The following is a 20,855-nucleotide window of genomic DNA, read 5'->3' as shown; positions in this document are numbered from 1 at the left end:
TCGGAGGAGGGGCGGGGGTTGGCGCGGCGCGGCGCTGGGGGGAGCGGGGGGCTGGCGCTCGGAGGAGGGGCGGGGGTTGGCGCGGTGCGGCGCTGGGGAGGCGGGGGCTGGCACTCGGAGGAGGGGCGGGGGCTGGTGCGGCGTGGCGCTGGGGGGGGCGGGGGCTGGCGCTCGGAGGAGGGGCAGGCGTTGGCGCAGTGCTCGGAGGGGGCGTGGCTTCGGGCGGCGTGGCGTTCTGGGGGGCGGGGATTCAGGCGGCGTGGTGCTGGGGGGGGCGGGGATTTCGGCGGCACTGGGGGGGGGCGTAGGGTGACCAGACGTCCCGATTTTATCGGGACTGTCCCGATATTTGCTTCTTTGTCCCGCGTCCCGACCGATGTTTGGTCGGGACGCGGGACAAAGAAGAAATTTTCCCTTCCGCTCCGGCTCCGCCCCCTTCTCCCCCCATTGGCTCCCTCCTCAAATCCCCGCCCTGGCCCCGCCTCTTCCCCAGCATTCCTCCTCCCTCCCAGGCTTGCAGCATGGCGGTGCAAGCCTGGAGGGAGGGACTGGCGGCGGCGGTGCCTGGATCCTGGAGCTGGTAAGTCAGCTCCAGCACCCGGGCACCGGGCAGGCAAAGGGGGCCTGGCAAGGGAGGGAGACGGCGGGCTCAGCTGAGAGCCCCCCCGCCGCGCCAGAGGGCTTCTTCCCGCGGGCTGCCTCACCCGGGGCCGGGAGTGCAGCCTGGAGGGGGCAGGCGGTGGGTCCGGGCGGGGGCAGCGCGGTGGGTCCGGGCGGGGGCAGCGCGGAGCGGGCGGGGGGTGGGTGGGTGGCGCGGGCTGAATCCCCGCTGCTGCTGGGGAGCCCCGCGCCTCTCCGTCCCGCTCACGGCCGCGGCTCCTTCCTGGCCGGACGCGCCCCCCCCCCCCGGCTTGCCCCGCGCACATGCGGCGCACATCCAGCTGCTCCTTCCCGGCGGGAGGGAGACTAGGCGCGGGGGACGCGCGCCGCATGTGCCCGGGGCAGCGGGGGGGGCGCGTCGCGTCGGGAGGGAGCCACAGCCGCGAGCGGGAGGGAGAGGCGCGGGGCTCCCTGGCAGCAGCGGGGATTCGGCCCCTGCCACCCACCCGGCTCCTGCCCGCTCCGCGCTGCCCCGCATATGTCCGTGGCGGGCCAGGGGGTGGGAGGCTCCGCGGGGAGGGCAGCGCGCGGGGCCTGCTAATGCCCCAGGCCCCTTAAATTTTTTGGCCCCGCCCCCTTTTTGGCTCCGCCCCCGTCCCGATATTTTACGCTTGTAATCTGGTCACCCTAGGGGGGCGTCACTCTTCTTTTTTGCGTGGGGCGGCAAAAAAGTTAGAGCCGGCCCTGCTGACATTGCCCCGCTGCCGGAGCCTTTGCTCCACCACAGGGAAAAATCCCTGGCAGCAGGGAAAGGCTCTGGTGGGGGGAGGTGCCTCACCGCAGTGAAAAGCTCTTGTAGTGCAGAGTTGGTAAAGGCTTTTCCCACTACCTCCCCTCTACCAGAGCCTTTCACTGACATATGTAGCTACACACCAGAGTGTGGACATGGTGTACTTTTCAATGCGATGTATAGCTACGCACACTCTACGTGTTGCCGCCAGTGATGTGCAATGTAGATGTAGCCTAAAAGACCACCTAAAGCTCTGGAATGGAGACCATAATTAAAAGCTTTGCTCCTCAGGCACAATGGAACTTTCTATTATAAAAGTCAAGCTCACCTGTTTAGGACATAGAACTTTCTTGGGGGTTGGTCTGGGACTGTGGAACAAACTCCCCCAGGAGCTAAGGACCATTCCAAACCTCACTACCTTCTGCTCCAAGTGCATGGTGCACTGCTTCAACCTGCCTTCTCTCACATACACATTTAGCAGCATGTACACGAAAATAACAACAACCCCCAAAGTAGCACCCTACAAAAGCAAACCACTGCACACACAATTCTCCGTTGGGGAGAGAATGCAAGTCACATGGCTTAATTCACTTCTGGAAGGTGTGCAGTTACTAGGGTGATGAGGGTGACATAAGAACCTGACTAGAATAGAAGAGAGGGAAAGGGCAGTCCTTTGTCTCTACAAGAACTGGCAACTCAACCTTCAACTTTTTTTTTTTTTTTTTTAGAGATTTTGTGTTTCCTGACTTTGTCTTGCACTAGCAGCAATCGTTTCTTTTCAAAAAGCGATAGAAAGAGTATTTGAATATTGCTGATAACAGAAACGGAGACTTGTATCAGAGCTATGCCACACACTGATCTATGACTCAGATCTTGATCCTGGGGTCCTTCTGTGGTGAACAGCAGGCTGCACAGGGCTGTTGTGCTCAGCACATGGGCAAGTGGTTGCTTTGCATAGATTCAAGGGAGGTTAATCTTGCCACAAGGAAAGAGTGATTTGGCAGCGACATTCTCATGATGCAGAATTGGATCCCCTGCATGTAGGGTGACCAGACAGCAAGTGTGAAAAATCAGGACAGGGGGTGGGGGGGGAATAGGAGCCTATATAAGAAAAAGACCCAAAATCGGGATTGTCCCTATAAAACCGGGACATCTGGTCACCCTAGCTGCATGTCATTTTGAATCTCTCATTTACACTATACATGCAACACTCCACACTTACACTGAGCAGAATCCTGTCCCTCAGAGCAGTGGTTCTCAACCAGGGGTCCAGGGCCCTCCGGGGGGCCGCAAGCAGGTTTCAGGGGGTCCACCACAGTGTTAGACTCTGGGGACAGTGTTAGACTCACTAGGGTCCAGGGCAGAAAGCCAAAACCCCACTGCATGGGGCTGAAGCCCAGGGCCCTGAGCCCTGCCACCCGGGGCTGAAGCAAAGCCTGAGCAAAGTAGCTTTGTAGGAGGCCCTGTGGCATGGGGCCCCAGGCAATTGGCCTGCTCGTTACCCCCTAATGCCGGCCCTTGCTTTTATATGCAGAAAACCGGTTAGTATGACACAACTGGGCCTTGAGAGTTTTTATAGCATGTGTGTGTGTGGGGGGGGGGGGGGGTGTCAGAAAGAAAAAAGTTGAGAACCCCTGCCTCAGAGCACTAAACTCTGAGGGTGAAATCCTGACCCTAGCAAAGTCAATGGGAATTTTGCCAGGATTTTATCCTAAAGCTTCAAGACCAGATCTCCACAAATCCACCAACAAAACTCTCCATATTATAGTGTGTGTATATATAGTTGTATACTATATATATGTTGTATAGTTTGACAATATGGGGTGGCAGTGGGAGGGATGGTACTTTTTAATTTTACTTTTGCCAGCTGAAACAAACAACCACATGTTTCTGATTCTTCAAACTGTATAAAAATTGAAAGGTACCTTACCCTTACAAGGCACTTTCAGCTGTAATGTCACCGTGACCATTACATGATCTATTTCATTTAGTGCTGTACATGTGAAATTCGACAGAAGATCCTCTTCCTTTACTTCCTCAATAGTTAAAATGGACTCTCCATAATATCCCCGATCTCGTCTCATAAAACTAGTAGAGAAAGTTTTTACTGTTAGTTGTTAATGGATAGGCACAGCTTGCAAAATATGAAAACTATTTCACATGGTGCTGTGCTTACAATTGATGGTCTTCATGAAATCTTGAAGTATTAAGATATTCAGCTTTGATTCCATTAACCTCCCATGTAACAACGGCTATATTTTGCTTCCCAATCCCCAGAAAGGCTCCACAGCTAATGTTCACAGGAGAACCTAAACAAAAGTCAATGGGATTTTGTAAATAATCCTTGACACAAGCAAAATTCCAAAATAAGAGTTGTACTGACTTGCACCAAAATAATGGAAGATGTGAATTAAAACTGATTTAATTATATCTGTGAAAGTTTGTGTTGGCAAGGCCTAAAATAAGGTTAACAAATCTTATACTTCATGGCATAAACTGGTAATGTGCAAGGGAGAGAGAGGAATTCTAACATTCCTGAAAATAGGGAATGATAGATTCATTATAGCAAAGAGTTTAGAATATTGTATTTCTTTAAGTAAATTAAGTGCTTGCAAAAGGTCTATCTGATGTCCTGGAAAGGTTGACAGAACCCACCTAGAACTAAAGGTCCATCCCCTTAATCAAGGGAGCAGCCACAGGAACTGGGATCAACTAAATACAGGGGACAAATAGTAATGGGGGGGGGAGCAGGAATAGGAGTGTAGATCATAGGTTTAAAACAAGGGAACCAAATGGGGACACTGAGCAGAAAACCCAGACAGAACCCACTGCTCTGCACAAAAGGTGCTAAACTGACAACCCAGGAGAATGAAATCCTTTAGCACAGAAGGCAATACAATGTATCCTCACACTCTGCCCAATGCAGCCAAACTATGATTAGGAAGCAATATGTCTAGTGGTGAGAGGAGAGCTTAGTTTACGTGATCTTTCCTTGGCCTCTCTCCTGAGAATGGCCCCAAGAGTGTTAATTAATGCCCAAACAACCCACTAAATGAAAATAACTTTCTGTCACTATGGAAGTCTAGTAACCTCAAGGTGAAGAATTCTATCACTAATTCTGTTATCAATCCCGAGTTAGGCAACCCACTGCGGAACGTAATTTAAAAATTATTAAGACAAGAAGTTGATACATACCAAACTCCACTTGTATTACAGCATTGTCTGTTGGATATTGAATTTGGGAATGCATAGGTGAAGAAACGTCTTCTGAAATTAAGGCAAAAGGAAAGCAAGTATCAGACAGGTTTACCACATTCTTGTTATAGTTTGCCGTGCTAACCTTTTAGCACTGCAGAGGCAGAAATGCAAGCTAACACCAGAACATCAGTGGTCCATATATTTACTAGAATTATCTGACTTTGCTCCCATGACAACATACTTTAGAAAATCTGCATATTTGTATTACATGCAAAGGTTGTTTATTAATTTTTGTTGCATTTTTACATCAATATTCATAAATAAGGGGAAAGAAGAAAGAGTCTCTTTCTAAAGCATCAGAGAGTCCTGTGGCACCTTTAAGACCAACAGAAGTATTGGGAGCATAAGCTTTCGTGGGTAAGAACCTCACTTCAGTCTTGCATCTGAAGAAGTGAGGTTCTTACCCACGACAGCTTATGCTCCCAATACTTCTGTTAGTCTTAAAGATGCCACAGGACCCTCTGTTGCTTTTTACAGATTCAGACTAACACGGCTACCCCTCCGATACTTTCTGAAGCATGTTGCTTTAGCTACTTGGTGAAGAAGAAAAATTAGTTATGCACCATCATGTTTTCTCACCTGTTTACATCGCTCGTTAGTAACATTTAAATCTTTTTAAAAGACTGGATGGGGAATTCCCTCAGGCAGTTGAGCAAGGGACTATTGTCCATCACTTCAGCTTGGTAGACTCCTTTTCCTTGACCTTTTAGCAGTGATGGCACTTTTCCTTTGGGGTAAGTGGCAATTCAGATCTCCAGTAATAATGCTACTGACATATTTATAGGTCCACATTTTCCAGTGTGCAGGCACAACCTGTGCACAGCTGCAAACCCCTGACTCCAGCTTTCACAGAGTCAGAGTTTAAGGCCAAAGATCATCTAGTCTGACCTGCTATATATCACCGGCCATCAACGCCACCCAGCCACCCCTACACCAAGCCCAACAACCAGAATTAGATCAGCACACTAAGGCCTCAAGCAGTGGAGTAGCTACAATGATGCAATGCATGTGTTGCAGTCGTGCTAGGGCCCTCAAGGTTATGGGGGCCCAACCAGCAGAGGCCCCTATACCTTAGGCACCATTGTAGTTATGCCATAGTCTACACATAGGCAGACTAGGCAGCTACCTACCAGCTAGTGGGGGCTCTGAGGAGTAGTAAGCAGCCCCCAGCTGGGTCACTAGAGAAGCATTCCCACCTCCTCCCCCTGGGATCCCCATCCCCAGTATGGGTAAGCTGCGGCTGCAGCCAGGGCTCAGATGCTGAGCAGCTTGGAGCTAATCCTGGTGGCACCGCGAGCACTGCTGAAGCTTCACATTGCACCCAGTCCACACCTGCTGCTCAGTGCCCATCCCCCATAGGGCCTGCTGCCCAGGCAGAGGCCACAGTGGTGGCTACTTCAACAATGAGGAGCTCAATGGGAAGGTATGGGAGAGCGGACTGGAGGTTGCTGGGGGCCAGGCAGCGGGTGCAGGCTGGGATGGGATGGGGGTGTGGAGGTTCCCACTGCGGCTGAGCTGAGCGGCTCCAGGGCAAGGGTTTCGGGGGACCCCTGCCCTAGGGGGTGGAGGCTGGGGAAGAGGTTTCAGGGGGGAGATGAGGAACGAGCCCTGATCAGAATTAATCAGTTTTCACTGTTAGAATGTGTGTTTCTCCTAACCAGGCTAGATTCACTGGTGCACTCCAGCTCCTGTGCAACATTTTGACAATGGAAAACCATCGTCAAACTGGTTTGACCAGCCAGCTAAACTGGGTTTCTGGAGTGGCCCTAAAGTAGCTGAAGCATACCAGTAAATCTTGCTCCATCTGGGATAGGATCAAACCCTATCTGATTAGTGAGTGTATCTTAGAAGTACGTAGAAGATGTTACAGATATTGGTGGGAGCTGACTTTTTATCTAGGTCAGGTAACACTTCTATTGTATGGAAGCAGCTAGACCTTAAGAGCCTGACTTAGACAGTAATGGAAAATGGAGTAGGGATCATGAATTTTGAAAAGTGCTGAAGAGGCAGTTATTTTAATACTAGGTTTTGGTTTTCTAACTGAATGGCAGCATAGATCCTGGTGTTTGGTTTCTGGGACACAGAGACCACAAAATTTCCTGAGTGGTCTGTAAATTGGTGATAACTCTTGTTTGCATTTGATGCCCAGCTATCTGATTGGCGAATGCAAAGCAAATGCTATTAGTGTGCAAATTGCCACGTGTTTCCTTGGCAAAAGTGTGGGTTCAGGATTTGGGGCTTAATTTCCCATTGCATTCCTCCCCTTTAACAGCAGTATAACAATTCCATTCCTTTAGTTCCAGTAGAGCTGCACCAACTTGAATCTGGAGTAACACAATATTGACTCAAGCTCTTGGGCTTTTTGACTAACTAGATGCCTGCTTTGGGTGTGATTTGTGAGTTTAAATTTTGGCATATCAAAACTGAGTTATGTGTGGTTTATGTTGATACAATATGTGTATTTATTACTAATGTGGGAAGTCTCAGAATTGTTCTTGCACAGATCTCTGTAGCGGGTTGGACACCCCCCTCCTGCCCGGAGGGGTTAGAACAGCCCAGGAGTGGGCTGCAGCTAGGAAAAGAGAGGCTGATTGGGAAAGCAGACACAGCAGTAGCCAGTGTAATCAGAGCCCAATCATAGCGGTGGGCCAAAAGAGCACACACTCTCTATCTAACCTCTTGAGAGAGAAGGACCTGGCTGTCTGGAAAGCTGAGGAGAGTACCTGAGGTAGAGCAGTGCTGGGGAAGGGCAAAGGGAGCTGGGGAGCTCCAGCCTAGCGAAGCCCCAGGCTGTAGGTCTAGTTAGGGACCCACAAAGGGTACTAGCAGGGTACCTGAGGTTGAGCAGTGCTGGGAAAGGGCAGAGGGAGCTGGGGAGCTCCAGCCTAATAAAACCCCAGGCTGTAGGCCTTGTTAAGGGCCTATAACCGGGTACTGGGGTTGGAGAGGTGCAGCCCAAAGTAGACAGAGGCAGCAAGTCCAAATCCCCCTTGCCGATGATGAGTGGCCTTTACAGACTGCAGTCTGCCTCAGTGAGCGGGGGCTAGCTGATGACTTGCAGTAGCCACTGAGGCGAGGTGGGCATAGAGGGTTGGGGGTTCCCCTGGGAGGGGAAACCCAGCAAGGGGGTACTGCTGGGGGCAGAACCCCCAGGAAAAGGGGCACCGGGGTCCGGGAGGGACATGGGGGCCAGTGACAGGTGAGACACTGGTCTACAGAGGGCGCTCTGGGCTGGAAGAGCTCATTCCCAGGATGACCAGCAGGAGGCGCTGTGCCAGTGAGTCTTCACCTCGCTACACGCTCCCATTAGCCTCTATTTACTGGTAAAATGTTAGGTTTAAAATATGGATTCTGTATCTTATGGTGACATCACACACAAGAACTACCAACATGAGATCATCTCTGCAGGGCTCCTGCACTATAAAATTTTAGCACTGTACTGCCAGTAAGAATTTTGTACAAATGTGTAAATAATGTGTAGATAACTTGCAAAAATGTGTAGACATAGCCTGCATATTGGATTTGTGTATTTATGGATAAGATGGATATGTTTTCATTTTCCATGAGGGTAAAAGTAAGCAAAATTTTAGATTTCAGAATTAGGAAGGGGTCCCTACTCTATTCTTGCACCAGGACCATCTGGGGCCTTGCTACGCCCTAAAGGATTGTGGGTATGTAGTGAATGTATATGGAATGGTCCCTCAGAATAGGTGCTAACTACTTATACTAAATAATCTGTTCCACCTTGCATTTTGCTGAAGCTGGGAGTACCTTTCCCAGACCTGAAGAAGAGCTCTTTGTGGCTCAAGAGCTTGTCTCTCTCACCAACAGAAGTTGGTCCAATACAATATATTACCTTATCTACCTCGACTCTCTAAATCGGCAATGTTGGCACGCGGCTCGCCAGGGTAGGCACCCTGGCGGGCCAGGCCAGATTTATTTACCTGCTGACGCGGCAGGTTTGGCCGAACGCGGCCCCCACTGGCCACGGTTCGCCGTTCCGGGCCAATGGGGGCGGCGAGAAGCCCCGGCCAGCACATCGCTCGCCCGCGCCACTTCTCGCCGCCCTCATTGGCCCGGAACGGCGAACCACGGCCAGTGGGGGCCGCGATCGGCCGAACCTGCTGCGTCAGCAGGTAAATAAAACTGGCCCGGCCCGCCAGGGTGCTTACCCTGGTGAGCCGCGTGCCAACGTTGCCGACCCCTGCTCTAAATGATTGTGTGTCATAATCAGAAAATACGAAGAACTGAGGTGCACCGGTGCCAGAAACCCCTGCAGTGGCAGGGAATTAGTTAAGTGAGATATGCCCAAATGATCATAGCAAGTGAACCAGGCCTGGTGCTGGAGAAGCAATATGCCAATTTGTGCTGCCACGCTGACCTGGGGGAAAATTCTTGTCAGACCCTATATATGACAATCAACTCCACCAGAGAGGTCCTTTGGGGCATCTGCTTGTCCCAAGTCAGGATAAAGGAGGAGGGTTGGGCGTGGGGCTAGCAACTCCACCCCGTAAAAAAATCAACCTGCTACAGAAACGCCAACAATAGAGATAACAGAGACCTTTAGTCTGGAAAAAGAAGGTTCTTCAAGTCGAAGACGCATGACACTGGGTGGTGAAAGCTGTGAGGAAGCCACTAAGCCAATTACCCTTCTTGCAACCAGGAGGATTACCATTGGTACATGGAACATGAGGACCATGTATGAGTCAAGAAAGACGGTGCAGGTCGCAGCAGAGATGAGGAAACACCTGGCGACTCGACCTTCAGGCTGATAGCATAAAAATGGGCTATACCTGGAACCAGCTAGAGCAAATGGCCCAGGATAAAGGACTCTGGAGATCTGTGATTGGTGGCCCATACCCCGACTGGGGTGACGAGCATGAGTGAGTGAGAGTGATATGACAATCAGTTAGACCTTGAGTATGTGAGCAAGACCCACCAGCCAAGCACCAGAGAGAGGAGAGAATGCTTGGTACCATCTCAGAGCCCTATCCTCCCTCTCCAGTGTCCCAGCCTCAGCTGTGGACATCTCTTATGCTTCAGAGGAAGAAGACACCCCCCCCCACCATGCTACATTCCAATGAGGATCAAAAGCAAAACAAATTCAAAACTTCAAATGTTGTTGCAAAATGGAATTGTTGTCCAGTCAGCTCTGTCCTTGACCATGATCATAATGATGGACCCCCTTGATAAGACAACAATCAAAAGTGTACCCCAAATTCCACTCCTGTCTCATGAGAGGCCCCCACACTTTCAAAATAATGAAGACTCATGCATCTACTAAACTCAAAACGTTTCCCTCCGTGCATATTCATCACCTCAATCTTGTCTGAGTTGTCTGTTATATACTCACCAAACAGCAAAAGGGACAGAATGGAACATTGTGGCACTCCACTGAGGGAACCAAGCAAGCAAGTTCTCGCCTCCAGAAATGAGCACAACCAGAATAGCCCCAAGAACAGCAACGTTGTCATCACATCCAACAGCCAGTGTTATCAGAGGCTGCTGCTGGGAGATTTAATGTGGTCAGAAAGCACAATTCAGGGCCAAGGCAGTGTTGGAAGGCAGAGAGATTATTATGAGATGGAGCCCAACCTGGCTCTGTATCTCAACTTTCTCCATCCACAAAAGTCTGTTGTAAGCAGCTGGTCAAAAGCTTCATCATCAAGGAGCAACGAATTAGTAGATAACCTTCTTCTCTCTAATTATACACATAATTCACTTTGTAGCAAGGCAGGTAGTGATCCTCATCTTATTAAGCAGCAATATGAACAGCTTACCTTTAACTATAAAGATTCTTGTCGCCGATACATTATATATATTTCCACTGTGAATACAGGTAAAATGGCAAGTATAATGTCCTTCGTCAGTTTTTTGTGGACGTTTAATAAAAAGATACTTCCCTCCCATTGAATATTTTTCACGTGGTCCTTGGAGAGGTTTGCAGTCCTGAAAAATAAGACACTTTCGTCATTTGGCTGTACGTAACTTAGAATAATAATCTGATTTTCATTGATGTGGTTAGTGGTTTTATTTACCTTATACCACTTGACAATAGTAGCCTTCTCATAATTGTCAATCGTAGGGCAAACAATTCTTCCAGAAGTTAACGTTCCGGTGTCATTTGGATAACGTATCTGACTTGGGAAACAAATACCTTGTTTGTGTAGATACACCATCACACTCACAGTGGACTGTTTTGTATAATTAGAACTTTAAAAAAAATAAAATAAAAACAGATCAGACACAGAGGGCTGTGGAATATTTCTAAGGATTAGCTAGAAATAACCTACAATTTCTACGGAATGTTATTTTTGCTTTATACATATGCACATGATACTATATTTCTCTTGCAGTTAAATGTTGGGGAAATGACCACATAAAAATAGCAATTGGTGTATATAAAAGATTCAGGGATTCAGATGGATACCATGAAAGTAAATGAGATTATACAGATTGGGATTATAACTATCCATCTATGCTTATTATAGCCTTAAAACTTGCATTTTTCAATGTTCTGCTTACTAGTGTGTAACACAAGTGTAGTTTCCCGAGTCCTCTTTTGATGTTGGCAGAAACCAAAGAAATCGCCCAGAGGAATGTATCCGTCCACCCTCTTCTGCAGGAATGAGCTGGTTAGTTTGTGTGTGATACCATTTGACCGTCCTATTTTGACAGTCTTGGGGACACTTTACAACCAAAGCCTCGTCTTCCATTGCATGAACTGGAAAAGAAGAAAATAAAAGATTCCCAATGCTGGCTGGAGAAAAACTACATGGCAAAACTGTGGGTAAAATCCTGGCCCCATTAAAGTCAATAGGAGTTTAGACATTGACTTCAAAGGGGCCAGAATTTCACCCTGTGAGTATCTGACATTTTACATATTTAATAGGAAAATGCAATAAAATTTCAGAAGGAGCAGTGCTGTATGATCATTAATGCATTATATCTTGGGACACTCATCACGGGACAGTATGATGAGGTATAATTTAAACCATGTCTACACACAAAACTGTACCTGTTTAACTAAAGGTAGAATTTTAAACCAAGTTAGGTAAACTGGTGCAACTTGGGGACGGGGGCGCTCCAATATCAGTTGATACCTGGCTTTTGTCAGTTGTACCAAGTGGAAACTAAACTGTTATAAACCAGGTTTAAGGTGATGTAAGAGTAACCACACTCATAGACTCATAAACTTCAAGGTCAGAAGGGACCATTATGATCATCTAGTCTGACCTCCTGCACAACGCAGGCCACAGAATCTCACCCACCCACTCCTGTAACAAACCCCTAACCTATGCCTGAGTTATTGAAGTCCTCAAATCATGGTTTAAAGACCTCAAGGTGCAGAGAATCCTCCACCAAGTGACCCGTGCCCCATGCTGCAGAGGAAGGTGAAAAACCTCCAGGGCCTCTGCCAATCTGCCCTGGAGGAAAATTCCTTCCCGACCCCAAATATGGCGATCAGCTAAACCCTGAACATGTGGTCAAGACTCACCAGCCAGCACCCAGGAAAGAATTCTCTGTAGTAACTCAGATCCCACCCCATTTACACAGGGTGTTGCATCAGTTTAACTAAATCAGTATTAAGTTGAATTAATGAAATTTTCAGGTGTGGACTAGCTTTTAGTACATAAGTGCAAATCCAAAGTGACATACTCTTCTCATTAACACATGAGCATACAGCATTGCCGTTGCTACAAATGCTTCACTTCAAGTTCAGATTGCATTTGTGAGTGCAACATGTTTCCTGTGAGCTAGAAAAAGGAATTTAGGCTGGATTTGGTATGAAACTAAATTACCAGAGCACATTATAGTGGACAATAGGATTGCTTTATGGTTTTAGTTAATTGATTAGCAGCTCCATGAAGTAACAAACACACAAGGAAACTGATTCTTACTCTCATATTTAAATTATGGAACACTAGCAACAGAAGACTTTCTGGAGTCAGCACAGGGGTTAATTTAGCACCATTCAATTTTTAATTCCTTCTACATTTTTCTTATTATGAATGATGTAATAAGTTATTTATAGAACTATGTGAGACAGAGAGAAGTCCAGAATTATATCAGGATCAAATAGTCAAAAGTATGGTCAGGAATGGTTCACCAGAAAATTAAGTGAAATTGAAAATTTTCGTGGCAATATATTGGTTTCAGGTTAAAATCCCTGCTCTGCCTGATTCAGAGCAGGAACTTAACCTGGGTTTCCCACATCCCAGGTGAGTGCCCTAACCACCAAGTTCTACATTCACACTCTCACTCTTTGGCCCAAGGAATATTTAATTATTTACACAAACTGGAACATCTCTAAGAGGAGCTCTGTTTTTCACAAATAATTTTTGAGACGGCTCAGTTTTGTTCCAATGTGGAATGAAGCCACTTGTGAAACTTCAACATTTTTCACAAAATGGAATTCCAGTTCAGCAAAGCACTTAAGCATATGCTTGACTTCAGTGAAACTTAACCATGTGCTTAGGTGATTTTGTTGAACTGGGGTCCAGAATACCAGTTATCCATTCATAAAGCACCTTTATCTTCCACCTGCATAGCTACCACAAGCAGATGAAGGAAGCTTAGGCCTGGCACTTTACAGCGTTGCATCTTTCTCGCTCAGGGCTGTGGGAAAAAAAAACACTCTGAGCGCAGCAAGTTTCAGCGCTGTAAAGTGGCAGTGTAGACAGTGCCCCAGCACTGGGAGCCACGCTCCCAGCACTGGTAGCTACTCTCCTCGTGAGGGTGGGTATTTTATAGCTCTGGGAGAGCTCTCTCTGAGCACTGGTGCCACAACTACACAGCCACGTTAAAGTGCAGCTAGTGAAGACATACCCTTAGTTTAATATCTCAGAGACGGGCAGTGGTTGATGTATTTCAATAACCTTAGGCAATACTATCTGGGACTAATTATAAACTGTGTTTGGTGGCTTAAGCAAAAGCAGCTAGTTTTAAGTAAAGTGTCCATTACTTGGTGACATTCAAGCTATTTCTGTAGAACAGACAGTCACATATTTGTAGCATGAGACTTACATGATTCTGATGTCACGGAAACTGAGAGGAAAGTAGATAGCAGGATCAACTGCAAAAGGCCCATCACGATTCTAAATCAAGAAATAAAAAGAAAGAGTGGGATTTTGCAGAGTGCTCTCTTCCTGCATCCACAGTACTATCGCTGGAGTACAGATAAAGATACACATCAATTAAGAGATAACAGTACAGGGGGATGATAAACTGAGTCATACAGGCTGCTGACTGTATAGTATGCTAGTTCTGCAGCTTGATTTATAGCATTTGCCTCATAAGCTAATATGAGAGTTAGATTATGTTGGCACTGCCATTACAGTGTTAGTTGCTCACAGCAGCGTTCCTAGCCTCTGTTTGCCAGAAGCTGGGAGTGAACGACAGGGGATGGATCACTTGATGATTACCTGTTCTGTTCATTCCCTCTGAAGCACCTGGAATTGGCCACTGTCAGAAGACAGGATGATGGGATAGATGGACCTTTGGTCTGACCCAGTATGGCCGTTCTTATGTTTATGAAAAAATTATTCTTTTTTGTGATATTTCCCAAGATTGGTCTCTGCTAAAAGGTGAATTTGTTCCAAAATGTTGAGCAAAAGCTGTTTAACAGTTCTTGGCTTATCCAAGCATGAAAAATATCTCTGTATTCTAATGAAGGCCAAGATTGCACCCAACCCCATGCACTGATGCATAACAGCGAGTAAGGCACAAGGACCCTCCAATTCTTGTGCTCCTCATGCAGGGTGGTGTCAGCCTCAGCCCTTGCAATCACCTAAGCACAAGAACTGTGCAGGATTAGTGCCATTAATGGCATTAAGGAATCCAAAGAGGAGGTGAAGACATGGCCCAAACAGATGTGCAAGGAAGGGAGTGCACACTGTACCCTCTTAATGGGTGTAGCAGCAGACATACTCCCATTACATACAGTACCAGAAAGTTCCAGAGACTTCACAATGCCTGCTAGAATTCAGCATGGCTCAGCACTTCCCAACAAAATACTTTATTAGGGGGGAAATGGTGTAATTGGTATACATTTGTGGAGATTTGCAAATATAGCCTTATCCTAGCTCAATACAGACAAGGAGGGCATGGATCAGCATTTACGTCGCACTCCCCGTCAGTGCCTGGCTCAGTGCCTGGAAGCTGATGAGCCAACCAGTGGACCAAATTCGGTGATGAATCAGTATGCCACCAGAGGCAACATGCTACCAGAGGCATATGCATTATGCATATGCTAGGAAGAAGAATCCAGACAACAGCTCAGAAGAGAGAATAAGTACAATCCAACTAAACTAAGCAGCCATAACAGCTTACCGTACCATTAGAGCTGGTCAAAATTCAGCATTTCTGTTTTGTAAGAAAATTTGACATTTCAAAACATTTTTGAAATTTCCTACGAAACGAATATGCCAAAAAAAAAAAACCAACAACTCTGTTTGGGAAAATTTAAAAACTTCATTTCAAAATAAAATTTTGTCTGTCTGTTGCTGTTCTCCAGGGAGAGGCGGACAGGACACAGCGATGCTGTAAGAGCTTGGGCCAGGTATGAAAAAATCATCAGTATCATACCTAGAAACTACTCATTTAAAAACCCCAGATAAGTAAGTAGATCAGGAAATGTCTATGGCTAGTGGATGCCTTTGTGCTAACCCCAGGTACTTTTTGTTTTGCTCATAACCTTTAAGCTAGACCTCAAGAAAACTATTCTTGGTGCTTAATCCTCGTAGATGCTTTTTTAAAACCTAGCAATAGCCTGAGTTCCCAGATGTATTTTCTTTCTTTTTTTATTAATAAAATTTACCTTTTTTAAGAACAGAATTGGATTTTTGTGTCTTAAGAGGTTTGTGCACATGTTGTTTAATTAGCTGGTGGCAACAGCTGATTTTTTTTTCCTTTCTCAGCTCTTCCCTGGAGGGGGGGGTGAAAGTGCTTGAGGATACCCCACAGGAAGGAATTCCCAGGTGAGCCTTCCTGGTCTCTGAAAGGGGTTCTGCACTTAGGTGGTGGCAGCATCTACCCATCCAAGGTCAGAGAAAAGCTGTAACCTTGGGAGTTTAATACAAGCCTGGAGTGGCAAGTATTAATTTTTAAAGTCCTTGCGAGCCCCCCACCTTCTGCACTTGCAGTGCCAGAGTGAGGAATCAGCCTTGACTGCGTCAAATATCTTCAAACTCAGCTACTGCATTTTTTTCTTCATCTAGTGCTATGCTCATGCCAAGCCTGAAGTGTAAATCAAAGTTGGTTTTGATTTTTCAGAGCACTTCGAAAAGCACCATTTTTATATTTAGCTATCTTGCTAGATTTTTTTCCCCCTTGTTCCAAATTTAGTAAGCTCAATAGCAGCCAGGGGATTTTTCTCAGACTTTTTAAATGTGATAACGAAAATCAATTCTGAAATGAGAGCAAATATTAGAGTTTCCATTTATACGATACTTTTTAGGGAGATTCGGAAGTGACAGAAAATATAAGATTTTAGAACTAATGCATCATCTCAGTCTTAACTTTACAGCGTCACTGCCATCACGCTGTAATAAAAACAAATAATTTGTGGAAAATTTTTAGAGACCATTTAAATTAGTGGTTTTCAACTTTTTTCATTTGTGGACCCCTAAAAAACTTCAAATAGAGGTGTGGGCCCCTTTGGAAATTTTAGACATAGTCTGTGGACCCCCAGTAGTCAGCGGACCACAGGTTGAAAACCACTGATTTAGATCATTAACTGAACATTTTCAGCCAATTTTAATTAGATTCAAAAGAGGAAAGCAATCTCTTCTCAGGCAATTTTAGGCAAATTTCATAGATTTTTCAAAATCTGCTTTTTCTACACAGTAAATATCAAAACACTTCTCTTTGTTCCTCATATTTTGTTTGTTTGTTTGTTTTAAATCTTGTTTTTAAAGGTCTCAGGTTGACAGCTGGATAATTCGGGGGACTGGTAAGGGAATGTAGAGCTTTCCACCTCCAGCTTACCTCAAGTCTGAATCCAACTGGGGGCCCTGATCCTGAAAACATTTATGCATGTAAGTAGTGCCATTGACTTCATTCCACAACTGAGGTCCAGTTTGGTAATAATTTAAAACCGTTGCCATTTGTGGGTTCTTCCTAAATAGGGAAACATAGCCCCATATTCTCCAGGGAAAGAAGAGATACAAATATTATACCCATTAGTCATTATAGCCCAGATTTTTAAACCTATTTAGGCATTGCTGCACTCATTGTTGCAATGCCTAACTGATTTAGGGACCTAAATTTCACTTTCAAAGGGGTATGTCAGACTACTGAGTGCCTAAATCCCTTTTTCAAATGAGTTAGGTTTTGTGACATTGAGCACAGTAGCACCTCAATCGTTTTTAAAATCTGGACCTATTTGTTCATCATTTGAGACTAAGAGTCAGATAGGTGAAAAAACACCCTCTGATCTAGTAATGAAATGGAAGGCTATCGAGAATATTGGAAATTACATAGGCATGAAGCAGTTCAGAACAACTTTCCTTCTCCTCCAAATCCGGAAATGTTTTCTTCCAAGTGAGTTTTTGTGAAACTGCTGGTGCTGTGTCCATAACACATTTATCCCAATGAAAATGACAATTGTTTTACTACTTATTTTAAAGATATTTTGTTAAGCAAGTGTAAACCTAAACAAGATGACAAAAAATAAAGGTAGCAATCTGCTTTCTAAGAACTGTACATATTACCTAGATTAAGAAATTGTCCAAACTCAAACTCTCTTTCCAATTTCAGAGGGGGGCGAGAGAGACACACACACATACACACACACAAGAGGGTGATGTGCGTGTGCGCGAGCGACAAGAGGGTGATATGGCAGCAGGTAGAGGGTAGGGTTTGAAGATTAATGGAAAATCATGAGCACCCACAACTCTCAATTTTTGAGAGGTAGCATTGGCCATTTACTAAAAGATCTAAGCTTTCATCTTTAGAGAATGATGTTTATATCCCTTAACATACATTCTTCCTTATATAAATTAGGGAAGATTTGCCTTGCAAAAATACTGCATAATACTGTAACAGAAAAGGATTAACTAGGACCTGGTCTACACTTCAAAGTTTTGCTTCCATAACTATGTTGGGTAGGAGTGTGGAAAAAAAACACTCACCCCAGCCAATATAGCTATACCAGCAAAACTCCCGGTGGAGATGCAGTTATACTGATAGAATAGTGCTTTGTAGGCATAGCTAATGTCATTTGGGCAGGTGGTAAAGCTTTGACAGCAAAAGATCTTATTTTGCCAGCATATACTGCATCTACACTAGGGTGTTTTGCTGACATTACTGTACTGGCAAAGACTCTGTAGTGCAGACAAGTCCATAGGCTTGATGCACTTCCTTGTTCACATTAAGAGTTTAACTTCAAAGCCTGCTTCACACTACTTGAATACCAGCATTTTCCAAATAAAAGATAACCAAGCTAGAGTCAACAGGACTGAGAGGGGAGAGAATGCACAACTAGCAGTTGCCCTAATTTGTGCACTGGCCAGGACTTGGAACTGGCAAACCACCTACGGCAGGGGTCCCATGGAACCAGATGTGAAAACTAGATTGCAAAGGAGGCTCCTTGTTCCAAGGGTATTTCCTGGAGGGGCTTTTAGGTTTGTGATCAATTTGCACCAGCAGAGTGGGTGCAAAAATAGTCGCATTGCAAGGGCAAATTCTCCCCAAATAATTTTAGCCACTGTGTTGCTTTTCACTGTGCCGTATCACTGCATTCTTAAAACTCATTGTATGTGCCTTGGCATCAGTTTTCAGGGGGCTCCTGATTCACATACAGCACACGTTGAGTTATAATTAGAGAAGTATGTTTTTCAAACACACTTTTTTCAGGAATTAAAAAAAAAAACTTGATTCTGCTTCCATTTTCCATTGAAGTCAATGGCAAATCTACAAATGACCTCAATAAAAGCTGGATCAGATTAGCACTGTCTAGACACACCAATGGACCTGGCAATATGGACTCTGTTCTCCAATACCTTATACCTTGAGCTATCATTTACGCTCATGCAAAGTGTAAGAACAAAGCAGATGTAAAATGCTACCATTTTCATTTAGCAGCATGTTACATCCACTGGGCACAAGTGTTTGCACAAGGTGTAAGGTGCGAAGAGTCAGGCCCATGGTTCCAGAACGGCAAGAATGGGCAAATGACTCCTATATCTTGGCTGAGGGACAGAGGCAGCCTGACTTTGGACCCTCAAACATTTGTGGAATCTCTTAAAATAGTGTGATGTAGGATTCAGGCTATGTGGCAGTATTGTATATTTACAGGGGAATATGATTTTCCCCACACACACACTTTTGCAGATATATTTGGAACATACAATATGTTTAAAGTAAAAACTACCTAACAGTTCCCTGGAACACCACTTGCGCAATAGATTTATTTCCATAATATCCTTCCAAAAACATCACTTTTCTAGATAAAATAGCTTTTCCTGTCATTCTTTAACAGCTTTGCTGCAACTTTCCTTTGACCCTGATAATAAGTTCCATGGTCTGAGGGAAGAGATATACCTTTGTGGGCTCAGTTCTCCAAACCTTTACCATGTGAAGGAGACTTTGTATATCCAATGTCTGAACATACAGGAATGCCTCCACTGTAGCATAGTTCTCTGAAAAGACATGTTAAGTGTCAGACCCTGTAAGATGCCAAGTGGCCTCAGCTGCCTTTGATTTCAAAGACAGTGAGAGTGCTCAGGATCTTGTTGTTGTGTTACTTTGGTAGACAACTACTCTTTTATAGTTTTGCCTCCCCAAATACAGCTGTGTTAACAAACACAATTGTCAGCTGTTTTCCAGACTTGCATATTGGCAATACATACGGATATTACTTATAATATTGTTTACAAATATGACTAAACATAAAATGCATACACTTCATACTAGCAAAAACTGACAATTAATATTATAGGAATTTACTCATTCACAATGTTTTGACTCTTTGAATAAAATACCAGATGATACCCATAATATGAAGAAATCTTAGAAGCCTTCATAATGAGCACCCATTCATCTTTCCGATGTTATTTTCACAACTTTATCAATACACAAAGCTTTCACTCTGACAGAAAATGATGCTTTAAAATAATGAGCATAGCGTTGGATTTAGAGCTAGGAATAGCTCTCAAGGGAATCAGTACCTTCCACGTTAGTCAAAACTGTAACCGTATAGTTCAGCAAGCCCAACATTAAAATATAACAGTGTTGGCACAAATGCCGTACATATTGTAGTAATGCAGTGTTTTGAAACAGGCAGGTACATCAATGTGGAAAATGCAGTGCTGCAAAAACCAGTTGCACACAAGAAGCATCTATCACATCTTTGAATTGTAAATAAATGTTCAGCTTAGGAAACTGAGAGACAAATGTTAGTTTCAAACTGTACCTCATTTCAAGGGAGGTCATTCATTTGAATTCCAAAGTTACCTGTACTCCACACAAACTTGGAGTCCCTCCCTTTTCTTTCACTCAACATTGCTTACATCAGAAATAAAGAATCATGTAAATGAGATTATACAATTATTCATGCCAAAGGAATGGATCCCACAGAATGTTCAGTTTCCTACACGAATTATTTTTTGTGTGATCTTTATTTTGGTTCTCCATCACACACTGAATTACATTTAAATTATAATATAGAAATTGAACCTACCAATTGGACAATTCAGAATGGAGAGAATCAGCTGAGTCTGTGTGTCTTGTCCTCTGCATTGATTCCTCTATTACAGCACATGCCAGAGATTAGTAGAACCTTTATAAACTTGCTTCTGCAATTCATGCCTGTAGGAACAAGATATGTAACCTCATTTCAAGGCACCTCCCACTGCATAGGGCTTATCAGGTGATAGACACAGAAATTGCTTTGGTAACCAGTGCCTATCAGATGTGGTCGCTGCTAACTAGAAATAAATATACTTCTTAAACAACACTGCATTGATTATTAATGTGCAACTATGTGCAACACTTAAATCAACTTTTTAAAGCCTTTGGATTAAAATGTAATAAGCCTGCTGGCTAATTCCAGTGCACCCTTTCCCACAAACATCTGGCAGAAAAGGACAGAGCTGCACTTGGACAATAAAAAGAATTGTATGATTCACTTTGATTAACAACCAAAAAGAAGTGACATATAAAGAACACTGGGGACCAAAAATGTGAACTGAAAGAGGGTGGAGGG

General features: G+C 44.8%; 1 protein-coding gene across 3 annotated transcripts in view; it reads right to left on the bottom strand.

Moving 5' to 3' along the window:
• IL1RL1 (interleukin 1 receptor like 1) overlaps nucleotides 1-20,562 on the bottom strand; it is a 33,430-nt gene extending 12,868 nt beyond the window's left edge. Inside the window, exons 1-9 of one of the 3 annotated variants that reach the window (XM_065580906.1) lie at nucleotides 20,331-20,560; nucleotides 19,193-19,290; nucleotides 13,676-13,746; nucleotides 11,174-11,372; nucleotides 10,687-10,861; nucleotides 10,429-10,597; nucleotides 4,586-4,657; nucleotides 3,567-3,699; nucleotides 3,321-3,478 (exon numbers count right to left, since the gene is read on the bottom strand). In XM_065580906.1, coding sequence (XP_065436978.1) covers nucleotides 3,321-3,478; nucleotides 3,567-3,699; nucleotides 4,586-4,657; nucleotides 10,429-10,597; nucleotides 10,687-10,861; nucleotides 11,174-11,372; nucleotides 13,676-13,739 — 970 coding nt within the window. In that variant the 5' untranslated portion in view covers nucleotides 13,740-13,746; nucleotides 19,193-19,290; nucleotides 20,331-20,560. Of the gene's footprint in view, nucleotides 1-3,320; nucleotides 3,479-3,566; nucleotides 3,700-4,585; nucleotides 4,658-10,428; nucleotides 10,598-10,686; nucleotides 10,862-11,173; nucleotides 11,373-13,675; nucleotides 13,747-19,192; nucleotides 19,291-20,330 lie in introns of all 3 variants that reach the window. The other 2 variants (XM_008166984.4, XM_008166978.4) reach the window with 2 other exon arrangements.
• Between the last annotated feature and the right edge of the window lie 293 nt (nucleotides 20,563-20,855).

The sequence above is a fragment of the Chrysemys picta genome, chromosome 1 (genome assembly GCF_011386835.1).
Source record: "Chrysemys picta bellii isolate R12L10 chromosome 1, ASM1138683v2, whole genome shotgun sequence".
NCBI lineage: Eukaryota > Metazoa > Chordata > Testudines > Emydidae > Chrysemys > Chrysemys picta.
Note: the sequence above shows the minus strand (reverse complement) of the source record. Positions and strands in the feature narration are given on the sequence as shown.